General features: G+C 37.5%; 1 protein-coding gene across 7 annotated transcripts in view; it reads left to right on the top strand.

Annotated features, from left to right (window-relative positions):
* Positions 1-22,993, top strand: part of POLQ (DNA polymerase theta) — a 146,007-nt gene that overhangs the window by 2,188 nt on the left and 120,826 nt on the right. For 5 of the 7 annotated variants that reach the window (XM_053663116.1, XM_053663118.1, XM_053663115.1 and 2 more), the window contains exons 3-8: positions 1,032-1,162; positions 2,561-2,717; positions 6,918-7,026; positions 10,066-10,285; positions 12,551-12,698; positions 17,687-17,833. In XM_053663116.1, coding sequence (XP_053519091.1) covers positions 1,032-1,162; positions 2,561-2,717; positions 6,918-7,026; positions 10,066-10,285; positions 12,551-12,698; positions 17,687-17,833 — 912 coding nt within the window. Of the gene's footprint in view, positions 1-1,031; positions 1,163-2,560; positions 2,718-6,917; positions 7,027-10,065; positions 10,286-12,550; positions 12,699-17,686; positions 17,834-20,263; positions 22,728-22,993 lie in introns of those variants that run through there. The other 2 variants (XM_053663121.1, XM_053663120.1) reach the window with 2 other exon arrangements.

The raw sequence follows: 22,993 nt of genomic DNA, 5'->3' as shown, positions 1-22,993 counted from the left end.
AACTTACTTGTTGCTCTGAATTGCTTTCAGTATGAATCCTAAATTCCTTACATGATGGGTTTATAACACTCTTTTATGTGGCACATTCATATCTTTTTTTTCACTCCCCTACTTGTTTTATATTTTAGGCTTGCTAAATAACTTAACTGCCATCTGAACACAGCAGGCTTTCTTCCAGGTGTTTGAACATACTGTTTCTTTTGCTTGGCATTGCTTGCCTGTTCTCTCTGTCTCCCTTTTCATAACTTGTTTCATTTCCATAAACTTCCTTACAGCTCCTCTCCATCAACTTACATTATAGCTCCTATTACAATATAATAAAGTTATTCATCTGCTTCCTCAGAGAAGGGCTTTTAGCTATTTAGTACTTAAAGGAAAGGATCTTTCAAGTACAAGCTAGGTCAGCAATGATATTTATCATTTATTGTTGATATAAAGATTTGTTTAATAATTCCCTATTTTCATTGTGAGATTTCAGAGAGCTAGCTTCTTTTTTCTTTTATTGATTTAATCTTTATTGTACGTTTTTCCCTCACCACTTAGACCCCTTATACTGCACTCCCCCCATGTTGTCCATGTCTATGAGTCCTTTTTCCTGTTTTCTCAATTCCTCTACCCACCCTCCCCACACTCCCCACACGCTATCATCCTGCTAGAGAGCTAGTTTAAAGTTGGGGCATTTGGCCCTGGCCAGGTAGTTGAATTGGTTAAAGCATTGCCTAATATGCCAAGGTTGCATGTTTCACCCCCCATCAGGGCACATACAAGAATCAACCAATGAATGCATAAGTAAGTGGACCAAGAAATCAAGGTTTCTCTTTCTCTAAAATCATCAAAAAATAAAAAAAAATTAAAAAAGAAAAAAAAATAAACTTGGGCATTTAAGTGTATAAAGGTTTCATATACTTTTGGCTCTTAATGATATAATAGTTTTAGGTTCTGTAGTTACTGGATATGGTTTAAAACATTTATTAATGCAGTATATCAACTATTATTTCTTTTTGTGAACCTTGTGGAATAATATGTTTCAGCTCCTACAAGTGCTGGAAAGACTCTTGTTGCTGAGCTACTTATTTTGAAGCGGGTTTTGGAAATGCGGAAGAAAGCTTTGTTCATTCTGCCCTTTGTCTCTGTGGCTAAAGAGAAGAAATACTATCTCCAGGTAACATTCTTAAACTAATTTTGGAATTGTGATAGAGCCTGTTATTAGCAGCCATAGCTTTACTCATTTGAAACAATTATAAAAGCAGGTCAGATTTGCATCCCAATGTAGCTTTGGCTACATTTATGAAGGGAAACTTTTGTATTATTGCATGAAGGAGAAAGGGCCATCAAATTAGAAAAGTAATTGGTGAACAGTGTGTTAAAATTGATAAACTTTCCCTCGAAGTGAACAGAATATTCCTACTATATAAATGTGCAAATTAAGAATCAGTGTTTTTAACTGAAAAGTAGGACTAGACTGAGCATAGGAAGATAAGAGTGTTTCAGGAAGCCTATCCTGTCCTAACTAAGAGCTGTTTGGGAACATGTCAGCAGTGAAGAACAAGAGCCATTAGTGCTTACACAGAGCTCCAGGCCTGTGGTCAGTTCCTCTGTTCTGCAAAAATGAAAAATGTTTTTCATTTGTATGATGCTCACTGGTGTTTAAGGCATTTTTACAAATATAGTGTTTCATTAAATAGAATGAATTTATTATTGTGATTTCTGCAGTGAAAAAATGTGCTGCTGGATGGCAAGATTATTGTACTGGTAGTCCAAAAAAATGTGGGTTCTAGTCCCAGCTTTGCTACCAACTGTGTCTTCAGGTCAGGCACATAATTTGCTGGGCCTCAGTTTTTTTCATTGGTCAATTAAGGATGTTAACCCTAGTACTGTGGGTTAACTCAACAAACACTCCGAAGTATTTTACTAAATGAAAAGTTCTAAAGTTCTATGGTTCTGTAAATCTTCTAAACAGTTATTTCAGAGGCCAAACCTGGAGTCCATGGTAATATCCTCTACACTTAGACCAAAGTAACAAAATGATGAAAGGATCCTTTTTATTGAGAAGGTATGTTAGCTAAAAGTTAAACTAAAAAAAAAATTAACATCAAAGTCTCACTGCGTTTGAATTTTGAAAACTGTCTTATTATGTGAAACAGTGAGATAATGAGAATGATTTCCTCATGAAGTAAAAATTTGTTTTTTAAAGTGTTACATTAACATTAAAGCTAGTGTCTTATTTTTCGTTAGATTAAAAGTATTAGTGCTTGTGGTAGTTTTTCTCCAGTTTTAATTTCTATAAATGGCTCTTAGAACTATGATTAGAAAATGCTGTCATTAAATGGCGTAGTTAATTTTATTTGACTCTGTACTGAGTTTTTTCAATTTTAAGCTTTATTTATTTATTTTTAGTATATGATTCTAGAAAGAACCAGTGTGTCCTGTCCAGGAATGACTAACAGTAATCTGATAATTATTTATATTAGGAACTTATGTCTATGTTCTGGGATAGAACCAATTTACGATTCATGAATATCAAATGTTTTCACCAGTATTGTTCCTTCTTATCAATCAGAGTCTGTTCCAGGAAGTAGGAATAAAAGTAGATGGTTATATGGGCAGTACCTCTCCAAAACGGCGTTTCAATTCCTTGGATATTGCTGTCTGCACAATTGAGAGAGCCAATGGTCTGATCAATCGTCTCATAGAAGAAAATAACATGGATCTATTAGGTGAGAAAATATTTCCTACTGCTATTTTTTGATGGAATAGAGTGGAGCTGTTGTGATTTCTGTATGTCCCATGTTTTCTTCTATAGTTTGTTATCTGTGTCTGGAGTGAGTATTGACACCTGACTGTTAGGAATTCTGCGTCTCTGGGGAAAATTTTTGTGTCCTTCTGCTGTTATCGATTCTGTTTCCTTGTATTTTTATGCTTTACAAAACATAGAGGATATCCTTGGGCCCTCAAGTCATTTCTCATGGCTTCTTTCCTGTTAAACTCTACCTGGAATAGAAGGAAGCAAAGTGGGGCTGGATCTGCCATCTCTGCAATTAGTGTATGTGTGGGTTCCTTATATTCTGGTGCTGTGATATCTAGAAAAGGCCTGTGCCCAGGGGCTACCTTTTTTCAGGGGCTACAGAAATTGACACTTTATTTGAACTTGGGACTCTAGGAAGATTTTCTACGTTTTTCCCCCCTCTTAGGAAGGCCCCTATGTTGAGGTACTAATAAGAAGAAAATGGTTGTAGCAGCAATAGTACAGCAAAATATCAGTTAGCTACTAATTGAGATCCTGGTGAACTTAAAGGATAAAGTTGCGGTAGGGTAGCAGTGGGAAAATCAGAAATCAGAGACGGGTGCTCTGCTGTATAAAGCTTGGAGAGAAAAATCACATTTACCAATTTGTGTCAGAATTGTCATTTCTTGTTACCCCATTGGCCTTTAAATATCTCGGGGGTTGCAATAGAATCTTATTAAGTGTTATACCCAATATACCTAGCATAGTGCCTGGCATACTCGGTGGAATAAATATTTTTGGATGAATGAGTGAATAAGTACTAAAATAACTCATCAAACAGTATAATTTGGAGATAGCTTACTGATGAGGAAAAGGAGTGCCATGTGTCAGAAAATAGTCTAAAAGATCTCAATTAAAAAAAACTATAATTTATTGTTTATGTTATTACAGTTGTCCCAATTTTTCCCCCTTTGCCCCCCTTTCACCCAGCACTCCTCTCTCCCTCAGGCAATCCCCACACTATTGTTCATGTCCAAGGGTCATGCATATAAGTTCTTTGGCTTCTCCATTTCCTGTACTGTCATTTACATCCCCATAGCTATTCCGTAATTACCTATTTGTACTTCTTAATTCCCTCACCTTGTTGCCCATTTCTATACTCCCCCCCTCCCATCTGGCAACCATCAATATGGTCTCTGTATCCATGATTCTGTCTCTGTTGTTCCTGTTTGCTTAGTTTGTTTTTTAGATTCAATTGCTGATATTTATTTACTGTCATTTTTTGTTCATAGTTTTGGTCTGGTTCTTTTTCTGAAATAAGTCCCTTTAACATTTCATATAATAATGGTTTGGTGATGATGAACTCTTTTAGTTCTTTCTTGTCTGGGAAGCTCTTGAACTGCATTTTGATTGTAAATGATATCTTTGTTGGCTAGAGCAGTCTTGGCAGTAGGTCCCTGCTTTTCATGACTGAATATTTCTTTGCCAATCCCTCCTTGCCTGCCACATTTCTTTTGAGAAATCAACTCAAAGTCTTATGGGAACTCCCCTGTATGTAACTAACTGCTTTTCTTTTGCTGCTTTTAAGATTCTCACTTTATCTTTAACCTTTGGCATTATAATTCTGGTGTATCTTGGAATGGGCCTCTTTGCATCCATCTTGTTTGGGACTTTCTGTGTTTCCTGGACTTGCATATCTGTTTCCTTTGCCAAATTAGGGAAGTTTTCTTTCATTATTTTTTCAAATAGGTTTCCAATTTCTTGCTCTTTCTCTTCTCCTTATGGCACCCCTATGACGTGAATGTTGGAATGCTTGAAGTTGTCCCAGAGGCTGCTTACACTATCCTAGTTTTTTTCTTGTTTTGACTGGTTGTTTTTTTCTTCCTTATGTTCCAAATTATTGATTGGATTATTAGCATTATTCACTCTATTGTTGTTTCCCTGTAAAGGGTTCTTTATTTCAATTCGTGTTTTTGACTACATCTTTTTATGCTGCTGAGGTCTTCACTAAGTTCCTTGAGCATCCTTATAACCAGTGATTTGAACTCTGCATCTGATAAATTGCTTTTCTCCTTTCACTTAGCTCTTTTTCTGGAGTTTTAATCTGTTCTTTCATCTGGGCCATGTTTTTTTGTCTCCTCATTTTTTGAAGCCTCCCTGTGTTTGTTTCTATGTATTAGGTACAGCTGCTATAATTCCATATCTTGGTAGTGTGGCCTAATGTAGTAAGTGTCCTGTAGGGTCCAGTGGCACAGCCTCCCCTAACACCCAAGCTGGATACTCCAGGTGTGTCCTTTGTGTGGGCTGAGTACACCTTCTTCTTGTAGTTGAGCCTTGGTTGCTGTTGGCAGATCAATGGGAGGGATTTCCCCAGGCCAGTCAGCTGCAAGGAACGTGTGTTACCACTGACCACCAAACTCTACCCTTTGTGGGGGATCAGCTGTGCAGGGGCAGGATATTGATTCTCCAACATGGTCTGTAGCTGTTCTCTGGGTGGGCTGGCTCTGGGGTTTCCCAGGTGGTGCAGGCTAAGGTTGGCCCTTACCTGTGTTTTGCCCCAGGGCCATCCTGCCTGAGTTATAAAGCAATCTGAGATAGCTTGCTACTTGTGCTGGGCCTGGCAATTCCTGGGCAAAGCTAAGCTGTGAATCTAGGCTGGCTGCTGCTAGTGTTGGGCCTGGAGCCACTTAGCAAGAGGTACTGAGGTTGTGAGCTCACTGAAGGCCAGTTGTTGCTTGTTTGAAAGGATTTAGGAATTTTCAAAGTATGAGCCAAGAGCAGCTATTGGCTCATGCTTCCTTTCATAAGGAAGAGCCACTGTTAAGAGCTATAAGTTGCATGGGATGGAGCCTCCAGGGCAGGGTGGATCTCCAGGGCAGGGTGGATCTCCAGGGCAGGGCAAATAGTGTTAGACAGGTTGATGGAATCTCAGATATGGCACCCACCTGCTAGTTTTGTGGCTCTGTTTGGGGAGGATTCAGAAAAGAGACAGTGGCCTCTGCTCACCTTGATGCCAGACAGTTCAGTTTCTCCCAGTATGCCACGGGTGCTTTTCAAGCTGCTACCCTAGTTCTGGAGCTTCTCTAGAAGGAGTGAGTCTGAGTAAGTCCGTGGGTGGGTTGTTTAAGAGGAACTGCTTGGGACTCCTGAAGTTCCTTCCTCTGACTCACTGTTTTTTTGCAGTCAGAAATTATGGGGGCTTATCTTCCTGGCACTGGGACCCTGGGCTGGGGGTGGTCTAGTGTGTGGTGGTACTCCTCACTCCTGAGATATTCCTCTCAACTCTTGATTCCAGCACAAGTGGATGTGGGACCAGCCCTTTCCGCATCTCTGCCCCTCCTGCCAGTCTGGATGGATGTGGTTTCTTTAATTCCGTAGTTGTCAGACTTGCATTCAACTTGATTTCTGACAGTTTTGAGTGTAATATACATATTCTATATTTTAGTTGTAATTTTGATGTGGTTGTTCAAGGAGGTGAGCCATGTTTATCTAGGCAACCATCCTGACCAAAGTTTTTAAAAAGATCTTGATTTTGATGAAAAGAATTTGTTGGGTAGACACATGGAAACTATGATGTTATGAAAACATTTAACTGAAGAAGGCATTGGTTGATACTAAATTTTTAGTAATTCTTAGCATTATTCTAAGTACATACACTGGTTTGATTCTCCAAGCAGTGGAGAGAGGAATTATGATCATATTTACGCTTTGTGGTAGGGTGACTCCCTAACCTATCATAATCAAAAAGAAATATCCCTTAAAATCATTTATCTCATCTTGATCTGGTTCTGTTTTTCTTAGCCTATTTCTAACATCCGTATGGTTGCTCTGGTTGTTTTTCCCACAGAAAAGTTAGCATATTGAATAACTGTCATAGATGCTTTTGATATCTCATTGTAAATATATTTCTGTAAGGTTATCAATTAGTGTTTAAGTAATAAGAGGAGCTTTCCCTCAGATAGCCCTGACTTTATCTAATGGTTGATTTTTAGCTCCAGAATACATTGTAGTAGGATCACTGTGGTATCTGAAGTGTCTTGGAAAAGAATTGTCCATTATGTGGAATCTGTTTATTCTACGATTAGAAATTTGCATGACTACTGATTGTTTAAGATATAAGAAATTGAGTCCTTAAACTTCTTTTTGGATTTGTGAAATTCTGTAAAAGCTAGTATCTGGAAAATCTCTTTAGGAATTGTGGTGGTGGATGAACTGCATATGCTGGGAGACTCTCACCGGGGGTATCTGCTGGAACTGTTGCTGACCAAGATTTGCTATATTACTCAGAAGTCAACATCTTGGTGAGTACATGAAATAACTACAGTCCTGAGATTCTAGACAATGTTGAAAAAGTATCTAAAAAAGTGAGTTCCTGGCTGGGTAGCTCAGTTAGTGCATCTTCCTGATATGCCAAGGTTGCAGGTTCAGTTCCCGGTCAGGGCACATAAAAGAAGCAACCAATGAATGCATAAATAAGTGGAACAATAAATCAATGCTTGTCACTCTCTCTCCTCTCTTTTTCTCTCTCAAATTAATCAATAAAAAATGGTGAGTAATACATATGAGTCACATAAATTAAAGGAGAGTAGTATTTACTTAGTATAAACTCAGATATAGTAGTTCATTTTTGTTCCAAAACAACCACTTAAGACTTGAGAAGTATTTTAGATTATTTTGTAATCATTCCTGAATTTCTGACTGCTGATCACTTTTATGATAGAATAATAATAATAGCTATTATTATTTTTCTGTGCCTTGTACAACCTATGGTGGCAGAGTCATGCCCACCCCACCCCGGCCCTGGGTCACCGAGGGCTGCTGTAACCCTCTGGTCTGGTCTCCAGGAGCAGAGGAGCTCCTCAGTGGCAAAGCTCCGCAGTGGTGAGCCCTGCCGCACCCGGCCCGCAGGCCCACCAGGTGACCTTCCTGCTGCAAGGTACTGGAGATCAGACTAAGAGTAGGATAGAATTATTATCCAGGTTTTTGTTATTTCCAGTTACACATCCATCTTAGGTAGTCAAGGCTGATTTTGAAAAGTAACTTTTTTTTATTCCCTACTTTGCAGAGGCCAGTACTTTCAACTTTTATAGCTTTATAAACATTTCATTCACAGTGGTTATCTCTAAATGCAGCTACTTGAGTTTTTAGTTTTAATAGTATATGTTGACTTCTTACTATGGAAAATGAAGACCTAGCTCTTTTTTATTTATTCACTCACCCCGCCCATTTTCTCCCCATCCCATCTCTCTTCATTCTCTTATTGTCTTCCCGTTGCCAAATGTAGTTGTCATAATTTTGCTGAGATGAGGTTCAGTTACACCATTCTGACTACGTAAATGCCACTGTCAACTGAGCCCCGGAATGTATGATGATGACTTTTATTTTCTAAGTGACATTTTATTCTCTGAAATTAACTTGTCTTCTTTGTTTGGAGGCTTTGTTTCCTATGTTCTTGTTACTGACTCATCCCCAGCATCTCCCCTGTGTAAATCTCCACCTAATAGGTTCTGATGCATTTGCTATTCCACAAAATTCATCTTCTTGAAGAAGTGTCTCTTAAAGCCTTCTGACTTGTTCCAATCTATGTAAGTGGTTAATCTACATTATGTTCTGCATAGCGGTTTTCTTGGGATCTTTTCTTCTCATTGTTCATTCCATTAGCTTTTTGCTTGAGTCAGAGCCCCCTTTTTGGGATCTCATGGCTCTTTTTGATTTCCATCCTCATTTTGGTTGGGGCATCTTTCAGGAATTTTCTGTTTATTTCAGTGTACAGCTATTATGGGTATAATTTTTTTTTAATTTGCATGTCTGAAAATGCCTTACAATTATTTGAGAGATTGTCCAGGTATAAAGGGAAGGTTAAATTTTTTTTTTTCCTTTAGAGTTCTCAAGACATTTCTTTATTTTCTTGTAACTATTGAGAATTCCAGTGCCATGCTAGTCCTTCAATCCTTTGGGTAATTTTTATTTTCTTTGACAGTTTTTAGGAGCTTCCTTAGTATTGTGAAACCCCACATTGATGTGTTTTCATTTTGGTTTATTTTCATTGATGTGCTGGATACTCAAATATTCTTTCAATCTGAGAGCTCTTGTCTCTTAATTTAGGGAGATTACAACACATCTCTTGCCGTATGTTAAAAAATGTAGATAATCATCTATTGCAAATCAGGAGGCATATAACTAATACGATTAGCAAATTTGACCTTAATGAATGAATGTAGAACAATTTCCAAGTACAGGCATAATATATATATATTTTTTTCAGTTATACATGGAACATTTACCAAAAAAATATTTACCATATATTGGGTCATAAAGCAATGTAGTTTAAAGGATTTAAATTATTTAAAATACACTTTCTAACAACAGTGGAATTAAGCTAGAAATAAATATAAAAAAAGCATAATTAGAAAATGCCCATGTGTTTGGAAATTAAGAAACAAATTTTGATCTATTCTGAATTAAAAAAGTAATCACAATAGAAATCGATAGATAATTTGAACTGAAAGTATAATAAAAATATTTCTCAGCAAAACTCGTAGCCCTGGCTGGTGTGGCTCAGTGGGCTGAGCGCCAGACTGTGAACCAAAGAGTCATAGGTTCAGTTCCTAGCCAGGGCACATGCCTGGGTTGCAGATGAGGTCTTCAGTAAGGGGTGTGCAAGAGGCAACCACACATTGATGTTTCTCTCCCTCCCGTGTTCTCCCTCTCTTCCCCTCTAAAAATAAATAAATAAAATCTTTAAAAAAAACTTGTAAAATGTAGCAAAAGATGTTTTTAAAGGGAAATTGTATAAAATGTATATATTATTAAAGGAGAGAGACTGAAAAGTTAATGAATTATCTCTCAAGAACTTAGAAAAAGAATTGTTAAATAATGTTACAGAAAATAAAAAGAAGCAGAGACAAAAGCAAATCTAATGAAAAGGAAAGTCATTATTCAGAACATCAGAAATATTCTACAAATTAATAAGAAAAAAACAGAACCCAATATGTCAATGGGTAAGGAGCTTGGACAGAGAAGAGGGCATCCAAGTGGTCCTCAAGCATGAAGCAGTGTTTAATCTCATGAGCAGTCCAGGGAATGCAAATCACCTCTTCCAAGAGATACTACCACTCTCTCTAAAATGGCTAACACTTTGGTAGTCTTTTTCAAAAACAGTTTAACATTATCAGAAAATTCAAGGTCATCTATGACCTAGTAATTTTGCTCCTAGGTATATACCCGGAAGAAATACATGCATGTGTGTACCAAAGGACATGACCAAGAATGTTCTCGGTGGCACTATTGGTCATTAATTCTATGTATCTTTTAACATCATTTTCATTTGTTCTTCATAGCCAAGCCAGTTCAGCCAGCCCTGCGCATTATGCCGTGCAGATTGTAGGCATGAGTGCTACTCTTCCTAATTTGGAGATTGTGGCGTCCTGGTTGAATGCTGAGCTCTACCACACTGACTTTCGTCCTGTACCATTGCTGGAGTCGGTAAAGCTCGGAAATTCCATATATGACTCTTCCATGAAGCTCGTGAGGGAATTTCAGCCCATGCTCCAGGTGAAAGTAAGTCAGTGTTTTTACCTCACTACCATGTGTTCAGTTGTGTTTTGTAGCAAGTTAACAGTATTTGAATTATGTGAAGCAGGAACTGCAGAGTAGCTGAATATGCATTACATATCCATTAGAAACATTACTAATATTAAGCTCTTGGTTTCATCTTAAAGAATTGGTGGTGATGGTAAGAGAGGAAACATGGTTGTAGCTTCGATTTAAATGACTATAATTTTCTGTAAGTCATACAAAAGAGTAACTAATTTTATAGATTTTCTTTTCTAACTGGGAAAAATTTTTTTCTGGCTTAGTTTATACTAAATACTTTTTCCACATTGTAAGCAGTTTATAATGTGGAAAATTAAACTTTTGTTAAATGATAGGTTATAAATATAGTAGAGTGGAAAAAACCCATCATTTTTGGATTCAGACAGACCTACATCTGATACTTAATAGATATTTGATGTGGCTGTGATATTAGTTGAATCATAAAACCTCTCCGAATGTAGTAGTGTTTTCGTGTATACAATGAGAAATAATACATATCTATAGTATTGTTGTAAGAATGACATAAGATTTTTTAAAATTGTCTAGCATCTAGAAAGTGATCGATAAATGCTAAGTTCCCTCCCATACCCCTAAATACACTTAATAAGTTTTAGTTTACAGTATTTTTCTAAGCCTATGTCTCTGAATACTGAACTAGGGAAGGATAAGTTTAGGGCTGGGGTCAGGACTAAGTGCACGCTTCAGTGCCCTCATTGCTGTGCATTTGCAGCTTCCGTCTGCCTGCTATGGAATCGCACTCAGTTGCTTTGCTCTGTAATCCAAATTTCACTTGACTGTGCCTCAATAATTATATAGGTAAACATTTACTTACTCTTCTCTTAATCCTTTTCTTCTATTACCATGTCCATGCCTCTACCCTTTTTGAATCACTTTCAACTCTTACCCAAATTATTTAAAAAAACCTCCTAATTGCTCTGTCTGCTTTTACCTTGTCCCTTTCCATCTATGTTTAAATCAAGAGCTAGTAATTTATTTAAAACTATCATCAAATCATGTAACCATTCTTCAAAAAAACTAGTGATGGATCCCTGTTTCATTTAGAATGAAAGCCAATGTCCTTATAGTAGCCGAGAAGGCCTTCCACACTCTCTGCCCTGCCCCTCCTAGTGCTCTGACCTCATCTACCACATTTCTTCTCACCCCCCAGAGCCTCGTTGCTATTCCACAATATACCATGAATCTCCCGCCTCGGGTTCTCTTTGGAATGCTTTCCCTGGCAGGCATCAGTACGCTTTACTATTCTATTCACCTTTAGACCTATACTCAAATGTCACTTTCTTAGACCTTCCCTGGCTACCTTATCTAAATTAGTGTCCTCCTTTTCCGGATCCCTATTTTCCCTGTTTTTTTTTTTTTCTTAGCACTTTTCAAAATTGAACATATTATGTGTTTTACCTATCATGTTTTTGTTATTATCTATCTCTTCTGTTAGGAGTGGAAACACTCTGAGGGCAGAGTTTTTCTCTGCTTTGTTCTTCATCCCCAGTGCCTAGAAGAGTATCCATCACCTAGTAAATACTTGTTTAGTGAGTGAATGGATGGATGAATTAATTAATTCAGTTACATACACTGACCTTCCACTTTTGAGGACTCATTGGGCCACCCCTGGCCCATATGCTCTTTATTCTGCTTGAAATGTTTCCTCTGTCGCTCAGTTACCTTAAGTTGAGATAATGCCCCCTCACTCCCCTCATTTCACATCACAGCTAAATCATTGTTTCCTCAGGGAAACCTTTCAGATCTTTCTGTCAAATTTACGTCAAATATGAAGCATCAAAACACCACAAAACTCTTTTATAGTACATCTGTAAAATGTACTACATCTATAAAACTCTCTTTTTGAAATACAGATGATTGTATTTTACATTTATTTGTTTAGTACTTTAACATGTTTCCCCAGTGAGACCTAAAACCCTTAAAGATAGGACTTTGACTTTCTTTTGCTCACAATTATACCCTTGTTGTTTGAGGGTTGAAGATCAATAAATGTTAGTTAAGTGAATAGAAAATATTTCTTTCTTACCTTGCATTACAAGGAAGTTTATTTATTTTTCTTCTTTTTTCATTGTTTGTTACTAACTTTGTAACTGATTTTTATTATGCCTTTGAGTAGAAAAAAATTTTTCTATGAAGCAAAATGGTTGCCTTTAAATTGATGTGAAAATGTTTTGAAAGTTCTACTAGAGTGCTTATTTTTTTTTTCCTTAGGAAGATGAAGACCATGTTGTCAGTTTATGTTATGAGACTGTTCGTGATAACCATTCAGTATTAATTTTCTGTCCATCTAAGAAATGGTGTGAGAAGCTGGCAGATATAATTGCCCATGAGTTTTACAATCTACAGCATCAAGCCGAGGGTAGGTTACTAATTGAAATGTATAAACAACCCATTGACAAAGACAGCTGGGGAGGGTTTGGTGGGGAGAGTATTGGGGGGAGGGGGAATAGGGACAACTGTAATTGTACAACAATAAAAAAAAAGAAAGCCTCCATACTTAATACATTTGCTAAAAGTAACTTTAATGATTATGTTAGCAGAGCATGGCTCTCTTTCCTCATTGCCACCACGTGCTTTCAGGCACTCCTTACAAAATTCTGCTTTTGTGACTAATCTTCTTATCCTCATTATGGACACTCATTATGCACACACTCAGTCTAATAGTCAGATTTTACAGAGCTGGGTCTATACAGACATATACCCAGGTTCTTCATCTGGGCCCCAGGGGCTTTGAGGTTATACACAAAATTTCACACATACGCCCTTTAGTAGGGCAAGCAGCCTTATCTTTCTTTATATTTCCAAACTTTAACTCTAAAAAGAATCACACATACACACACATATATATGTATACAAACATATATGTGTTCGTACATGTATTTATTTTAAAATAAGCTTTATTTAAGTATAATTTATATAAAATAAAAAGTACCCATCTGAGGTATATAATTTAATCAGTTTTAACAAATGTGTACACCTCTTTAACACCCACTATAATCAACATGTAGAAGATTTCTATGACCCTAAGATGTTCTTTTTTGCTTTTCTTGCTATTTCCCTCTATCCCTAGCCCCAGGCAACCACTTAACTGCTTTTTGATATTTGAGATTAGTTTTGTCTTTTCTAAGAATTTTATGTAAATGAAATCAGATAGTATATGTATGTGTCTTTTGTGTCTGTCTTCGTTCACTCAGCAAGATATTTTTAAGATTCATCTAGATAGTTACATTTATCAATTTGTTCCTTCTTTTATTGCTGAGTGTATGGCATTACCATTAGTATATATTTTTACTGATTTTACTAGCCTATGGTCACATGACTTCCAAAATAAGTGTAGGGCAGAGACCAGTTCCCATTACAGAATATTAGAATATTTCATGACTTCATGGCATCATGAGGATAGATGATGGATATTTCAAGCCAAGCTCCAACAAGGGAAGTGCCTGAAATTTATATTGGGTAGACTCTAGTCCAGCATTATAATGTCTTTTGTAGTGCTCTCTTAATTGGTACTTTCTCTACTCTGTCAACTTATATTTCTTATGTTGTACCATGGTAACTTATATTTCATAATAACCAGACAACTTATTATTTTCTTTGGTTGAGGTTCTTTTATTTTGATTTATTGCAGTGGTTCACAAATCCTAGTGCTTGGACTAGAGCCTGGGCTATGATGAAACTTCAGAAAAGTAAAGGCAAGGCTGCACATTTTTCATAAAACTGAAGTTTAAATTCTGAAATTATTCCTAGTCATTTTTTAAAAAACTAAAGCAACTTTTCTTTTGAAATAAAGATATTGATCGATGGTAATTTAAAATTTTTTAATTTACATATTTACTCATGTAATTTTTTATTGTATTTTTTCCATTACTATTTATCCTCCTTACTCCGTCCTGCCCCCCACAGGCACCACACTGTGGTCCATGTCCCTGAGTCCTTTTTCATTTTTGTTCAATCTCTCCACCCACTAACCTTCCCCACAGAGCTGTCAGCCTGCTCTCTGTTGTTAAATGTCTTTATTTTGCTTTTTGTTCAGTTTGTTCATTAGATTCCACATATGAGTGAAATTCTATGGTATTTATCTTTCTCTGACTGGCTTATTTCACTTAGCATAATGTTCTCCAGGTCTGTCCATGCTGTTTCAAAGGGTAAATTTTTCTTTTTTTATGGCTGAGTAGTATTTCATTCTGTAAATGTCCCATAGTTGTTTTATCCACTCATCTACTGATGGACACGTGGGCTGCTTCCATATCTTAGTGATTGTAAATGTCTCAGTGAACATAGGGGTGCTTATATTCTTTCAGATTAGTGTTTTGTGTATCTTCAGATAAATTCATAGAAGTGGAATCACTGGCTCATAAGGCAGTTCCATTTTTAATTTTTGAGGTTATCTCCATACTAAAAATTTTTAAAATTGTCCTTAGTATAATAAAACATTGGCAACCTTTTGTAGATCCTCAAAATGTTAATAAATGTTAACCTAAAAATTAAAATGTGTATTTTATAAAATAAAATAAAGTAAAACTTCTTATATTTTACTTACTTTATAAGTTTTACTTCTTATAAAATAGAAGTTTTACTAGTTCATAAATCCAAAACTCTGGGAATTCTGGCCAAGATGGAGGCATAGGTAGAGACACTATGCCTTCTCGTACAACCACAATAAGGACAACAAAGATTTAGAAACAAAAAACAACCAGTACTGACAGAAAATTGACTAAGGGAGGTCCCACAACCAAGGAGTTAAAGTAGACACATTCATCCAGACTGGTAGGAGGGGCAGAGTCAGATGGCCGGGTTGAGAGGGGTCATGCCAAAGTAGTGGCTGGACCCTGGGCATGCAAGGTGGCAGTGGGCGGATCCAGCAAGACAATGGATTGTGGATTGGGGCATGGCACACAAGGTGGCTGGCAGACCTGGCGGTCCCACATTTGCATGCAGATAAACCAGGTGAAACTGGGGAGTGAGACAGACCGGGTAACCTACTGCCCCAGCACAGGGAAATAAAGCCTTGAAACACCAATGGAAAACACCTGTGGGTGTTGAGGTGCTGGGAGAAACTCCCAGCCTCACAGGAGAGTTTGTTGGAGAGACCCACAGGGCCCTAGAACGTACACAAGTCCACCCACCTGGGAATTGGCACAAGAAGAGCACAATTTGCTTGCAAGAGGTAGGGTAAGTGACTGAAATCTGACAGCAGAGCAAGCATCATTGTTCCCTCTCAGACCCTCCCCCACATACAGTGTCACAACCCAGCAATTGGGTTGCCTCTCCCTGGTGAAAATTTAAGTCTCCACCCCTCATTATGTAACAGGCACATCAAGACAAAAAATTGGCCCAAAAGGAAAAACAGATCAAAGATCCAGAATAAATACAACTAAGATATAGCCAACCTATCAGATGCACAGTTCAAAACACTGGTAATCAGAATGCTCACAGAATTGGTTGAATTTGGTTGCAAATTAGATGAAAAAATGAAGTCTATGCTAAGTGAAATAAAGGAAAATGTACAGGGAACCAATAGTGATGGGAAGGAAACTGGAACTCAAATCAACAGTGTGGACCAGAAGGAAGAAAGAAACATCCAACCAGAAAAGAATGAAGAGACAAGAATTCAAAAAAATAAGGAGAGGCTTAGGAACCTCCAGGACACCTTTAAACATTCCAACATCTGAATTATAGGAGTACCAGAAGGAGAAGAGGAAAACCAAGAAATTTAAAACTTACTTGAACAAATAATGAAGGAGAACATCCCCAATCTGGCAAAGGAAATAGACTTCCAGGAAGTCCAGGAAGCTCCGAGAGTCCCAAAGAAGGTGGACCCAAGGAGGAACACACCAAGGCACATCATAATTATATTAGTCAAGATTAAAATGAAGGAGAGAATCTTAGAACAGCAAGAGAAAAGGAGACAGTTACCCACAAAGGAGTTCCCATCAGACTACCAGCTGATTTTTCAAGAGACCTTACAGGCAAGAAGGGGCTGGAAAGGAGTATTCCAAGTCATGAAAGGCAAGGACCTACATCCAAGATTGCTCTATCCAGTAAAGCTCTCATTTAGAATGGAGGGCAGATAAAGTACTTCTCAGATAAGGTCAAGTTCAAGAAGTTCATCATTACCAAGTCATTATTATATGAAATGTTAAAAGGACTTATCAGAAAAATAAGATAAAAAACATGTACAGTAAAATGACAGCAAACTCAATTATTAACAACCACATCTAAAACAAAAGAAAAAAATTAACTAGAACAGGAATAGAATTACAGAAATGGAGATCACATGGAGGGTTAGCAACAGGGGAGTGGGAGGGCGAGAAGGGGGGAGAAGGTACAGAGAATAAGTAGCATAGACGGTAGGTAGAAAATAGACGGGGAGGGCAAGAATAGTGTGGGAAATGTAGAAGCTAAAGAACTTATGACCCATGGACATGAACTAAAGCAGGAGAATGTGTGTGGGAGGGGGTGTGCAGGGTGGAGGGGAGTGAAGGGGGGAAATGGGACAGCCGTTATAGCATAATCAATGAAATATATTTTTTAAAAAAGAAATCCAAGCCCTGGCTGGTGTAGCTCAATGGACTGAGCGTGGGCCTGTGAACCAGAGGATCATGGTTCGATTCCCAGACAGGGCACATGCCTGGGTTGCAGGCCAGGGGACAAGCAGGGGACCCATGAGAGGCCACCATACATTGATATTTTCTCTTCTCCTCCCGTTCCCCTCTAAAGATAAATAAAATCTTAAAGAAAGAAAAAAAAATTCAAAAAAACCATTAAAAAAAGAAAAAGAAATCCAAGACTCTGGAAAATTATTTAAGAAAACATAGTTCCTGCAGTTAGTTAAGGTCTTACTGGAGGAGAGGTTTACACAGAGAGGTAAAAACAGAAGGTGATATGATTACCATATTGGTGCCAAAGAGGCCAGAAAAATTGTCACATAAAATTAGGCTCCTAGGTGATTCTGACATTGTTGGTGGGACATGCTCTCAGCAAGGATTTTGATTTTTAGGCTCTGTGTGTAGTCATTCTACTCATATATAATCTTCTTCCAGCTGGTTCTGGGAGTCCCCTCCTGTGGGCTTTGTGTAGCTCTAATACAATGTTCCGAAACTCTGAACACTTTAGAATTGTCTGGGGAGACTGTAAAATTCCTTATGCCCACATTGCATGCTATTCATCACGAAGTCCAGGGGTGAGAGACGGTCATCAGTATTTATAAAAGGCGTAAAGGTGATAGTATAGGTAGTGGTTTTGGAATCATTGTCCTAGTGTTTAGCTTTGTAATGAATAGGCAGATAACACTTAAAGAGGTTCAGATGGCGGTGAACAGTGTTAACTGTTTTTGTGTGACAGGATTGGAAAGATCACCTGAACTTTCACCAGTGATGCTGGAACAAAAGGGCCTCCTAGACGTGATTGATCAGCTGAAACATTCGCCTTCCGGACTGGACTCCGTATTAAAAAAAACTGTACGATGGGGAGTAGCGTTTCATCATGCAGGTATCCATATTTATAATGTCAATAAGGAGTCCTTACCAAAAATCCTCACAATTTCTATATTTTTGTATTTACATGCATTTGATTTCTTGTTAACCACACTTAATACTCTTAGATTTCAGTTTAAGAAATTGTGTGATTAAGATTAAACACAAGTAATACAAACATGTTTAGGTTTACTATACAGAAAAGTAAATTTACTTAGCAATTTACTCTATAAGTAAACCTTGCTTGCAGTCAGTGGCTGGGTGTCACTTATTTCAGGTATTCTTTGCTGAAGTCTTCATATTAGGCTCCGTATTTTCTGGTGCAACACATTGCCATTAACCAGAGCACATTTTCTATTCTTCTATCTACAAATGTAATGCCTTTTTCATCTTAACTAAGTACTTACCACCTACTGTGTCCGTAACTTTTGCAGTTTGAACGGTGACAGCAAAACTAGCATGCATTTCTTTTCCTTTCTTTACAATTTCATGATAGAAGATTCATTCTTACTGTAAAACTTAGCAACCTCAGCATATGGTTATGCACTGCTTAATGATGGGAATATGGTCTGAGAAATGTGTCATTAGGCAATTTTGTTCTGCAAACATCACAGAGTATGCTTACACAAACCTAGGTGATATAGTCTACTATTTACCTAGGCTATATGGTATAGCCTATTGTTCCTAGGCTATAAACATATATACAGCATGTTACTGTACTGACCACTGTAGGTAATTGTAACACAATGGTAGGTTTTGTATCTAAATGTATCTAAACAGAAAAGGTACAATATAAGAGATAAAAACTGGTGCACCATTACCACGAATGTAGTTTACAGGCTTGCGAGTTGCTCTGGGTGAATCAGTGACCAAATGCTGAGTTAATGTGAAGGCCTAGAATATTACAGTACATTTCTGTAGACTTATTAACACTTTAAACTTGGGCTGCACAAAATTTATAAAACAACATGAGATCAACTCAAGCACAAGAGAAAATGATGCGATCAGGAGATCCAATAAGCACAAGATACATGAGGCTCTTGTTGGAGTAACTTGGCATACTGTTTTATAGTAAACTTCTTTTATAAGTAGAAAGAGTATATTCTAAAATACAATAAAAAGTATAGCAGAGTAAATATGTAAACCAGTAACAGTCATTTATTATCATTATCAAGTATTATGAACTGTACACAATTGTATGTGTAGTACTTTTGTGTGGCTGGCAGTTCCATAGGTTTTCTTACACCAGCATAACCACAAACATGTGAGTAATCCATTGTGCTATGACGTCACTAGGCAATAGGAATTTTTCAGCTTCATTACAGTCTTATGGAACCACCACCATATATGCGGCCTGTCATCGAACTGAAATGTTTTTATGCAGTGCATGAATGCACAGTTTTTTTCCTATTAAGTAGAGAACTTCCACCTTTTCACTTAAAGGAAGCACTTTGTGGCTTCTCTTTGGCATATCCAGATCGCCATTAATAATCGTGCACTGTGGGACTATTACTAAGTAAAATAAGTATTACTTGAACATCAGCATTGCAACACCAGGAATCGATCTGATTACTGAAATGGCCACTTAGTGACCAACGGTTAGGAAGGGCATGTGTGCAGATATGCTGGACAAAGGGGTGATTCACATCCCAGGCAGATGGGAGAGGACGGTGAGGTTTTGTCATGCTACTCAGAGCAGCGTAAAATTAAAAACTTCAGAATTGTCCTGGCTGGTGTGGCTCAGTGAATTGAGTGAGGTCCTGTGAACCAAAGAGTCACCCGTTCAATTCCTAGTCAGGGCACAAGCCTGGATTGAGGGCCAGGTCCCCAGTAGGGGGATGCAAGAGACAACCACACATTAATGTTTCTCTCCCTCTCTTTCTCCTTCCCTTCCCCTCTCTCTAAAAATAAATAAATAAAAATCTTAAAAACAACAGTAACAACAAAACTTCAGAATTATTTATTTCCCATTTAATAGTTCTAGATCACAGTTAACTGCAGGCAACTGAAACCATGGAAAGCAAAATTGCAGATAAGAGGAAGTACTGTATTTGCTAACCCAATTTTATGCCATTCTGAGTGTCTCCCTTTATCTCGAGGTGTATTGAAATATTGTTACATGAATATGAAAATCAAACTAGTTTTAGAAATTGTCATATTGCATTTTGAGAGGGGTAGAATGTTTAAAAATCAACTAGGTTGTCAAAATTGCAAGGATTTTGATAGTCACTGAATTATATAATTTCAGGAAGTAGTTTTCCCATGATCATATGTATTAAGCATATGATTAAGAAACTAGTTTTTTTATCATATGCTTAGAATAGTTTCTAAGATTAGGAATTTAACCTTTTCAATTTATTTTAAAACTTTTCTCATGCTGTATAGAAATAAGTTTATAAATATATGTGCACACATATATGCACACATATATGTACACAGTGGACCCTTGAACAACATGGGTTTGAATGGTGTGGGCCCATTTACATGCAGATTTTTTCCAATAAACAATTGGAAAAATTTTGGGAATTTTACAACAATTTGAAAAACTCATGGATGAACTGTGTAGCTTAGAAATATTTGTAAAAAATTAGGTATGCCATGAATGCATAAAATATATATAGATATTAGTCTATTTTAATACCATAGAAAATGGTCTTGGTCTAGTTAAGTCATGAAATATATACAGATCTATTATTAAAAGTTAAAATTTGTTAAAACTTATGTGTGGAAACAGTTATAGATCACACATGATGCCATATAGAGTGGAGAGAAATTAAACAAATGTAAAGATATAGTATTAAATCATACCTGCATAAAATCGACTGCAATGTATATCATACCACTGTAATAATTTTGCAGTTACCCATTCAAGCATTTCAAGAAGCACTTAAAATGCTCTGTGGCACTAATCATCTTGGGAGCAGTTTGTCTCTTCAGCAAATTGAACGTTACAGTAAAAAGAGATCTCTTGCAGTTCTTACGTATGTTTCACTATATTTAGTGCAGCACCGTAAAGCTTAGATAACACTGTGGGACCCGAACCGAGGGCCACTGGTGGTGCTGGAAGGCTCCTGAGAAACAGAGAAAAGTCACGACATTCAACGAGACTGAGTTGAATTGCTTGGTCTGTACTGTAGTTTGATGTCTGCAGCTGTGGTTGCCCACCATTTCAAGATAAATAAATCCAGTGGAAGGACTGTTGTTAAAAAAGAAAAGGAAATCCATGAATCCTTCACAGCAGCTATACCAGCAGGCATGAAAACCTTACACTTTTTGTGAATTAACTTTTTACCTTGTATTGAAAATGCAGCGTTTATGTGGGTGTTGGATTGCTCTATGAAAGATGTATCTGTAGACTCTAATATGATTTAAGGAAAAATAAAATTATATGACAACTTAAAGCAAAAGGAAGGTAAAGGATTTAAAGCTAGAGAATTTAATGCTAGCAAAGTAAGGCTTAATAATTTTAGAAAGAGTTTCGGCTTAAAAAATGTCAACAGGAGAAGCAGCTTCTGCTGTCCAGACACCGTTAAGAAAATTACTGAGGAGAAAGGATGTCTGTCTGAACAGGTTTTTAATGCAGATGAAAATGTCCTTTTTTAGAAAAGAATGCCACAAAAGACATTTATAAGTAGGGAAGAAAATGAGCACCAGGATTTAAGATAGGAAGGAATAAGGTAACTGTATAGTTCTGTGCAAATGCAGTTGGGTTTATGATCAGGACTGACCAGCTGCCAGGCTTTTGGCTGTACAAGAAGACATGGATAGTGAGAACACTTATTGGGGACTTGTTTCATCGATGCTTTATCTCTGAAGTCAAGAAGTACCTTGCCAGTAAGGAACTGCCTTTTAAAGTTCTGTTGGTATTGGACAATGTCCCTGGCCACCCAGACACTCTTGAGTTCTACAGTGAGTGCCTTGAAATGGTCTCCTTGACCCTGAGCACATTGTCTGTGCTTCAGTCTAGATTAGGGGTCACAGGACCTATAAGGTCCACATGGTGCTCTATGGAAAAGATTGTCAACATTGTGGAAGTAGGATTCTCATAGAACATCATGAGTCTGGAAGGATCACACCATTGAAGAGGCCGTTGTTTCAGAAAAAGCCATGAAAGGCATCAAACTTGAAACAATAATTTCCTGCTGAAGAAAACTATGTCCAGATGTTGTTCAGGGCTCCACAGGATTTATGACGGAGCCAATCAAGGAGACTATAAAGGAGCTTGTGAATATGGCAAAAAAGGGGTGTGTGCGCGCGCGTGTGTGTGTGTGTGTGTGTAGAATGGTGAAGGGTTTTAAGACACAGGTCTTGAAGAAGAAAATCTGATGTAGATGAATGCTTCTGAACCCTGCCAGAAGATGAAGAAGAAGACATAAAAGAGCAGTACCAGAAAACAACCGGATGTTAGAAAATCTGGCAGAAGGGTTCCTATGATTCAAGACTGCTTTTGATTCCTTTTACAGCATGGACCTTTCTGTGAGGTGGGCACTGAATCTAAGCAAACAGTGGAGAAGGATTGGTCCTATATAGGAGCATTTTTAGAGCAATGAGAAAACAAAGAAGCCAGACAGAAATTACAGTGTGTTTCTGTAAAGTTACACTGAGTGTGCCTGCCTGTTCTCCCTCCCCTTCCACCTCTGTGACCCCTGAGACAACAGAGCCACCCTTCCTTCTTTTCCTCCTCCTCATCTGACTCAAAAACTTTCATGATGATCCATTTCCACGTAATGACTAGTAAATAATCATCCTGCTGTACAGTTAATAAACTTTTCTGTTGTGTATGTGTGTGTCTTCATGTGAAAATACACCTACGCTTGCTCTCAGCCAAAAGGCCAAGAAGCAATTCATGTGGAAATATACTGACTGTATGGCAGGAACTGTGTGGGGCGTTTTTGCATCATCATCACTGTGTAAGTAGAACATCATGAGCAAGCCTTGTACCAGAATGGTAGCCTGTCCTTACACAGGCATCAGGTGAGTGATATTTACTATAAAATTAATAATGTGTTAGTTTTCCTACTGTTGTATAACTGCTTTCAAAAATTACTATACAATATGCCTCTGTGTATCAGCCTATCATCACAGGTAAGTGATTTTTAAAAAACTGTAACAGTGCTTTCAAATACTATGTTATGAATATGACTGTTACTGTATGCCATAAACATTTTATAACAGT

The sequence above is a fragment of the Artibeus jamaicensis genome, unplaced genomic scaffold (assembly GCF_021234435.1).
Source record: "Artibeus jamaicensis isolate MK-2021 breed Jamaican fruit bat unplaced genomic scaffold, CSHL_Jam_final contig_3126, whole genome shotgun sequence".
NCBI lineage: Eukaryota > Metazoa > Chordata > Mammalia > Chiroptera > Phyllostomidae > Artibeus > Artibeus jamaicensis.
Note: the sequence above shows the minus strand (reverse complement) of the source record. Positions and strands in the feature narration are given on the sequence as shown.